Source organism: Trachemys scripta, chromosome 4 (assembly GCF_013100865.1).
Source record: "Trachemys scripta elegans isolate TJP31775 chromosome 4, CAS_Tse_1.0, whole genome shotgun sequence".
NCBI lineage: Eukaryota > Metazoa > Chordata > Testudines > Emydidae > Trachemys > Trachemys scripta.
The window spans coordinates 101,598,948-101,607,203 of NC_048301.1; the positions used below are offsets into that span (position 1 = coordinate 101,598,948).

At 38.0% G+C, this 8,256-nt stretch overlaps 1 protein-coding gene across 1 annotated transcript in view; it reads left to right on the forward strand.

The window, feature by feature from the left end:
* Positions 1-7,919, forward strand: part of PSMA1 (proteasome 20S subunit alpha 1) — a 13,969-nt gene extending 6,050 nt beyond the window's left edge. Inside the window, exons 3-10 of the mRNA XM_034770142.1 lie at positions 1,322-1,423; positions 2,021-2,124; positions 2,915-3,003; positions 3,769-3,839; positions 4,729-4,858; positions 5,865-5,944; positions 7,039-7,143; positions 7,649-7,919. Coding sequence (XP_034626033.1) covers positions 1,322-1,423; positions 2,021-2,124; positions 2,915-3,003; positions 3,769-3,839; positions 4,729-4,858; positions 5,865-5,944; positions 7,039-7,143; positions 7,649-7,705 — 738 coding nt within the window. The 3' untranslated portion in view covers positions 7,706-7,919. The remainder of the gene's footprint in view (positions 1-1,321; positions 1,424-2,020; positions 2,125-2,914; positions 3,004-3,768; positions 3,840-4,728; positions 4,859-5,864; positions 5,945-7,038; positions 7,144-7,648) is intronic.
* Positions 7,920-8,256: the final 337 nt, after the last annotated feature.

Genomic DNA, 8,256 nt, shown 5'->3' on the forward strand with positions numbered 1-8,256 from the left:
GGGAGCAGAGGGGTTTAGATGGGTCAGGAGTTCTGGGGGGGGCTGTCAGGGGGTGGGGGTGTGGATAAGGGTTGGGGCAGTCAGGGGACAGGTGGGGGTAGGGTCCTAGGGGGCCAGTTAGGATGTGGGCAAGGTCTCAGGAGGGGGCAGTCAGGGGACAAGAGGCAGGGAAGCTTAGGGAGGGGGTGGAGTCCTGGGGGGCAGTTAGGGGCAGGGGTTCCAGGAGGGGGCAGTCAGGGGACAAGGAGTGGGGGGGAGGGTTGGGAGTTCCGAGGGGGCAGGAAGTGGGAGGGAGTGGAAGGGGCAGGGCTAGGACAGGACGGGGGCGGGGCTAGGGCGGGGCTCCTCCCGTCCTCTTTTTTGATTGTTGAAATATGGTAACCCTAAACATAAGTGTAGAGTTCACGTTCTAGGTATCTGAATTCTGCATTTTAGTTCTTTCCAGCTTTTTCATCTGTGTGACTTTAACTTTGAATTTCCTGTTTTATTTTTAAAACTGTAACATTCCTTAAGATATTTGTTACTGATGCCTAATTACTGCCTTACTCCTGCTCAGTTTTATTTTTTATCTGATATTATTTATACTTTGTTGTAAAGTACCTTGATACTATGACAAAGATGTGTATAAAAGAACACTTAAAATAGCTATTCTCTACAGGTTGAAATTACTTCTCCACAAACTCTTGTTTTTAAAAAAATAAATAAATAAAAATTAGTAGGTGGACTTAAGGCTGTGGTGCAGCAGATGCAGTGATGTAACACCACAATAATAATTTTTGGATCTGTTACTGTTTATGGTGCCATAAAGGAGTAATCAGGCCTTAATGGTGCATGCTGTCAATCTTTGTATTAGAGTCAAGAATATACACTTCAATGACTGGAAAGGATTTTGACACATGAGTTGTGATCTTCTGTGTCAACCATGCAGTTCTTAGTCAATAAATAGATGTATATGGGACAGCCCATAATAATTTCAAAGTACTCTGTGACAGGAAACGTCTTATCCCCTATTACTGGAATTCCTTATCATCTCAGTGGAAAATAAAGGAGTGTTTAGATACTTATGGTAGATCTTTCACTGTTGTGATAAATGTAAAACCAACAAACCCACAAATCAGTTAAAGGTCTGATTTCAGTTGAGACTGAAAACTCTGTTCTTAATTAATCTTGAGTGAAATCTTGGCCCACTTAAGTCAATGGCAAAATTCTCATTTACTTTAATAGGGCCAGGATTTCACCCTTTGTGTGTAATTATTGCAGAGTCTCTACCTTTCTTATATGGAGAGTCAATTTTAGAGTTGTTAATTTATTCATTCTGTAGGGCCGAATTCATCAAATAGAATATGCTATGGAAGCTGTGAAGCAAGGCTCAGCTACTGTGGGGCTGAAATCAAAAACCCATGCTGTTCTGGTTGCTCTAAAGGTAAATTTAAGAAAAAACATTGGAATTACTTTTTTCTTCTTGCAAGGGCAAACATGGTAAATCCAAGGCTTTTATCATTGTTAAATTAAAATATCAGATAAGGGGAGGTAAATTTCTGGTTTGGGGCAGACAAATTTTATAACTTTTTTCTTTTGTACCATTAGAAAGTAAGATTTACATATTTTCATATGTTTTAGCACTGGTGTAGAACTACTAATATTTTGATTAATCTGTGATAAAATGGGTCTTAATCCTGTGGTGGAAATGGAAGAAATTGATGAAATTGTCTAGTTATAAAGACAAATGTATGTTGGTTCAACTGACACTCCCAAAAAAAGAGGAAATATATAAAAAATATTTACAATCTCTTTTACTAGAAAGCCCACTTTTTTTTTTCTTCAGTACATTGCTTATTGGGGTGGGATCAGCCCTTTATATCTTAAGTCTATTACAAGGTTACAGATTTGGGGCTGTAAGTTCAGTCCTTAATGATAGTTGCTCACAATTTTTTTTTAAAGCATTGTCCCTATTGATTGACACATTGTTTAAAGTCTGCCGCAATAATTTTTATGACTAATATGGCTTTTTTGTGTGTAGAGAGCACAGTCTGAACTGGCAGCTCATCAGAAAAAAATCCTGTATGTTGACAACCATATTGGCATCTCAATTGCTGGGCTTACTGCTGATGCAAGACTGTTGTGGTGAGTTTCTTAATGACTAATGCGTACAATACTCTAGTAACAATGACGTAAAAAAACAGACTTCTCATACTGTCATTTAATGAGGCCAGCTAAGAGAACTTGCCTATGGTTACTGGTCCTGCACTAATATGCAAGAAACCAGGGGTGAAATCCTTGTCCTATTAAAGTAAATGTCAAAATTCCCATGGACTTCAGTAGGGCCAGGGTTTAACTGCTAGGCTTTATTCCCTGTCCAATGTCTTGCCTCCCCAAGCTGGTTGAGACTGAGCAGTCTCAGAAGTGTACATCACACATTGGCTACTAACAATTCCTTCAGCTAGTGATGTAGATAAACTCTAGAGAGATTCTTTTGAACTCTCAGCTGGCTGTGTGGTTCTGGCAAATGAGATAAATATAAAATGAGCAAGAAGGATTCCTTGGTTGGGTAGAAAGGGACAGAAAAGGCATACTAAGGACTATTTACATATTAATTGCAATAATATTCTAAAGGAATATTTTCTATTTTTCATTTTGCTCCAAATAACCCCTCTTCACTGCATATTCTATAAACATCCGTTTTACCTACATTCAGAGTGTTTCATCTGTACAATATTCTTTCAGGCATGTGGTCTTCTAAACAACAATGATGGGTCATAAAATTTTAATTTTATAGTGGCATTTTTGGTCTTCGTAGACAATGCTGAAACAGTAATAAATATATACATGCACACAAGCTTAAAGAGGAAAATATCAAGTTGGAGAAGCTTCCTTCTGTTTGTGATCCATATATTTTTATTTGCTCTTCTTATAGTAATTTCATGCGTCAGGAGTGTCTGGATTCTAGATTTGTGTTTGACAGACCTCTTCCAGTGTCCCGTCTAGTGTCTCTAATTGGAAGCAGTATCCTTTTCATGTTTTAGATGTATGTGTGTATATATATATATATATGACATGTAATGACTCCATGCTTTTCTTAAAATTCAGTTCAGTTTTCACTTTGTTGATGTGTTTAGAACTCTTCTGTATCAAAATATTTATTTTATTTGTTTTATTTCAAGCAAAGATTGCTTTGAAAGTTACAGGAAATAGATGCAAAGATCTTGTTTGTTTTTTGGGAGGACATCCTTTCTTCATCCATGGAATTAGTAGACAAGGCAGTGAAGTGCCATGAAGGAGACCTATTGCAGAACTAGAAACCATTTTTTTTACTTGTTTTCTGGAACACTTAAAAAGCCCCAGATAATGTCACTTTCTGATGGAAAGAGCACATTTAATGTTATTGCCTCATTCACCTTAATTGCCTATCTCTGGAACACACTAAGCGTTTCATACATCCATTGTACTTGATAAAAAGCAAGTGTATCAAATGGAAAGGGGATGAAATTGGCCAGACTAGCATAAAATCAGTCCCTCATATTACTTGCCTGAATATACCAGTCACTTTGTTTGGAGAAGCTAATTGCTATAGGTCTGACTGGAGGAGAAGACCACCTTACCGTTGGTGCTCAAGACAGATGATGAGTTCTGTTTCTCTGGAACAAATTTTTTCACCACAGGAAATGGCTAACAAACCTATAGCTGTTCTGATGGAGTTTTACTTGGATTAAGAATAAAATTTAAAAGGTATTAACTTGCTCTTTGTGAAGATTCCTTAGCTTGTTTAAGAAACCCAGATACCAACACAGCGATATGGCAGAAGACCATATGGTGTAGGACTGCTCATTGCGGGTTATGATGTAAGTATGCTCTGTGTGTGTTTCCAATCCATTTTATCCAAAAGAAAAATGCAGCCAGTAAAATATTTCACTTTTGTAGCAACTAACATTTTGTTGAGAGGGAGGGAAGCTGACTATAGCAGTGCTTATCAATATTCATATGGCTAGAGGAACCTCTTTTTTTCTAGACCCTGAAACTTAATTCTCATAAATGTTAAATTAAGGTAATTTTTCTACAGGTCACTGGAGTGGATATTGATGTATACATATACAAACCTAAACCCATGTGGCTTAGAATTTAAAACATGGCTAATGATTTTGGGGCCCAAGATGAGAGACTTTAAGGGGGCTTGACCTTCAGAGGGTGGGTGTTCACCACTTCTGAAAATCAGAGCCCCTTTAAGGTGTCTCCAATTGGTTATCCATTTGTTCTGTGTAGCACAGACAAGATACTGCCCTCGTGATCTTACAAACTAAGCAAGTTGAAGGTAGTGGGCAGCCTGGTTGAATCTTGCATACCAAGGTTCAGCCCTGAACAGGTTTGGACATTTGTACCTGTGGGAAGCACTGGGAAATGTGTTTAATATTTATTCCAGGTCATAAAATGGGAGCTATTCATAATATAAGATCAATACAATTTATAGGATTTTACAGAGAAACAGGGTTTTCAGTGGCCTCCATTGAACTTACATAAAAACTTCTGATTAAAGGACATAGTGAAAAAGGGCAATTTAGAAAATTTAGGCTTGAAGCAACTATGTAAGAACTGCGATGTGAAGCACAGTATAAAACATACCTTCATGCATATATGACACACACACATCATGTAACCGAGTTAGTGCTAAAAATATTTTAGAAAACTGAATGCCCTCCTGTGAACAGTTTATAAAATTCACACCTTTTTTGCCAGGATATGGGTCCTCACATCTTCCAAACTTGTCCTTCTGCAAACTATTTTGACTGCAAAGCTATGTCCATCGGTGCTCGTTCACAGTCAGCTCGAACTTATTTGGAAAGACGCATGACTGAGTTTGCTGACTGTGAGTGATGAGACTCTTCCATTATATTTTCTAATGATCTTTAAAATATATGCTTGCTTTGTTTATCGCATCTTATCTGGTAATATTTATTTATTACTGTGCAGAAGGGGAAGATATAAGAGTTGAATAGAAATATTCAATGTAAATCAAGAGGAAGAAAGAAACTAGATTCAAAACACTGATGGTTTTCATGTCTAACTTATTTCAGTTGTTTAGCAGGCCAAATGGAAGAAAAGTGTCTGCCTAGAGAACCTGAGAAAGAGTTAAACAGGAAGAATGAATTTTGTTTCTAGAGAAAGTGATGTTCCTTCCATTTCAGAGAGAGGATAGTATTTCAAGATAGGCCTGTTTTGTCTGCATAATATTTAATCTGTAAATAAGAAGTGGATTTTAAATCCCAAATTAATTTTATTTTTAATAATTATCAGAGGCCACCAAAGAGTTGTGGGGGAATAAAGCAGCTCAGATATCATGGCCCAGAGACTATATAAGTACCTACATGGATTTATCTGCCATTAGCTTAGAGTGTAATACTACTTTTGTGATTTAATTAATTGTCTTGAATGCAGGGGAGGATTGGTTCCTTATGGCATACTTGTATTGGATTTCCAGTTACCTATCAAAGAAGCAACATGCGTAAAACAGTTTGGGGACAGAGCTAGCCAGACTATTTTTCCAGCTAGGAATGGAAGGTGGGCAGGGCCGGCTCTGGCTTTTTTGCCGCCCTAGGCTCTGGCTTTTTTGCGCCCAGAGCACCGGGGGGAGGGCGGCGAACCCGGCCGGGGCTCTCCGCTCTCCCCGACCGGCCGGAGCGCCAGGGGGAGGGCGGCGAGTCCGGCCGGGGCCCTGCTCTCCCCGACCGGCTGGAGCGCCCCGCCGCGCCGCCCCCAGCAGATGCTTGGTGGGCTGGTGCCTGGAGCTGGCACTGAAGGTGGGGGAGGGAAGGGTCTCGGGAAACAATACTGTATGTTTAACCGTTTTTCTGATGACAGTGTATTGTTTGTAGGTAACCTGAATGAGCTAGTTAAACATGGTCTGCGGGCTCTCAGAGAGACCCTTCCTGCAGAACAGGATCTGACGACCAAGGTAAACACCAGGATCTTCCTTCTTACTAGAAATTACCGTGACAGAGTTGATAAGTATGGGTGTGTATTGTAATCCTCATTTTAAGTATGGGAGTCAAACATTAATATTTAGGTAAAATATATTCAAGTGTGAGTCTAATTCCATATACTATCAGTTCTGAGTCTTAATCTTATAGATTACAGTGTAACTTTCTGAACTTTTGGTGTTTGACCTTAACAAAATAATGCTATTTCTAAATAGAAGACTGTTTCCCTTGTTAGTGAAGTTTCCCTTGTTAGTCTCATAAATTTCTGTGTAGGATAGCTCTTTACTTTATTAATTTTATTGATTATTTAAGATTTGTTAAACATAGCAAAATTAGTTACAACATAGAGTAACTCAGCTTCATGCTTTAAATGTTCATTTACTTTTAACTGGAATCTGCTGTTGGTTTCTTCAAGATAAAGTATTTACCTTCATGTTTGTGGATTTACATTGGCATAGCTGAAATCAGAATCTGGCCCTAGGTCTGTTTGATTATCTTAGTTTAGGTTAAGATAAGTCTTGCATTTTGTTTTTGGTGTCAGGAAACTTAATACAGTAATGTTTTCCTGAGGTACTCTTCGGGGTTGATCCATTGAATACCAAAAGGAAGAGTCATGCACGTTAGTGGATTTTGAATCAGGGTTTATAAAAGCTTTTCATCTTAGACAGTTTTGTTTGTTAAAATATTTATACTAAATATATGCTGAAACCAGCAATATTGAAAAATCATATGATCTGTTTGTTTATAAATGCTGAAACCCAACCAAAAAATGAAGCGAGTTGAACCTGTTGTGTCTGAAATCATCAAACTGCATTTTTGGCTGATACCATTTTGGAATATGATAGCATCTTTGTAGAGAGTGAGCCTACCTCACTTTCTTTTTTTCTAAGGAAGCCTGTCATAAAGTAAATCTGATAGAGAATTTCCTTCCTTAATTTGATTCACTGTGCCAAATGTATCTTAATCTTAAGAGGAAGCTGTAATTGATACATTTCCCAAGTAAAAGCTGTATAACGTTAGAGACTCACAAGAGACAGTTTCTCAGTTCTTTCAACATTGTACTTAACAGAATGTTTCCATTGGAATTGTTGGCAAAGAAATGGAGTTTACTATCTATGATGATGATGATGTGGCTCCATTCCTGGAGGGACTTGAAGAGAGACCCCAGAGGAAGGTATGTGACATAGTTAATGATCTTAAAAATAGTTTGAGTTGCTTCCTGTTTGAGATGGTATATCTAATCCTTTGCAATAAGACTGAAGATGAAGGCCAAGAAGTCTATTTAACCAGACTAGCCTGAATTAGCAGAAAGCCCTCTCAAGTTGTTTCCATCTTCTCACCCTGCCTGGCTACATATGCTTTGAACATGTCAAGCGCTATACAAGTATAAAATATCATTACCCTGACCTTTTAACTCACAGAATCTGCAAGTTGCATCTTTAAGTCGCAACACGCAGTTCTGCCATGCCTCTGATGAAAGTGGAGTATTACATGTTGGGGCCTGTACACCTCTGCTTGTCTTGTTTCCATATTAATGAGGGGGTTGGGGGAGCCTCTTACATCTGTGGGCTTCTTTTTGCCAACTCCCTCTCACAGTTAATTCCTGTGCAAAGCTATCTCTTTCCTGTTTGACTTCTGCCCTTTTATAGTAAAATCTTTTTTTTTCCCCTCTCCTTAAGCTTGCTCCACCTGCTGAGGAACCTGCAGAAAAGGCAGAAGAACCAATGGAGCACTAATATTTGTGGATAAGCCCGTGTGTTAACCTATATATAACAATATAGGAATGTTCATCAATTAATCTTTACCCTGAACCAAATGCATATTATAGTAATACATGATGGGGAATTAGTCCTAGAGTATTTTCAGATATCCCTAAACTGACATCAAAGAAGTCATACTTGGGCACCTTTTCTTTGAAAGGAAAGGTAAAATCATTTTTTTTTTTTTTTTTTTAAAGAAACAGAATACTGTCTGTTTTGTATGAAGAGCAGATTGTCTTTTAAGGGCATCTGGAATAAAATTTTCTTTCTTGAAACTTGCTATATTGATTTGTTTTTAATCTATTACACAAAAGAATAATTGGTCAAATTACTCACATTCTCTCTTCATATATATTTTCAAGGCACACATCAGACTGGTGTCTAGGTACCAATAGATATTTGACCATTTGTTATATTAGCTACAAAAATAGTAGTTGATCAGTGGGCTTCATCACTTTTTTTTTTAAATGAATTTAGTGCTCTTGAAAGGTGCTGAATTGACAAATGGAAATAAAGGTCTATTTATC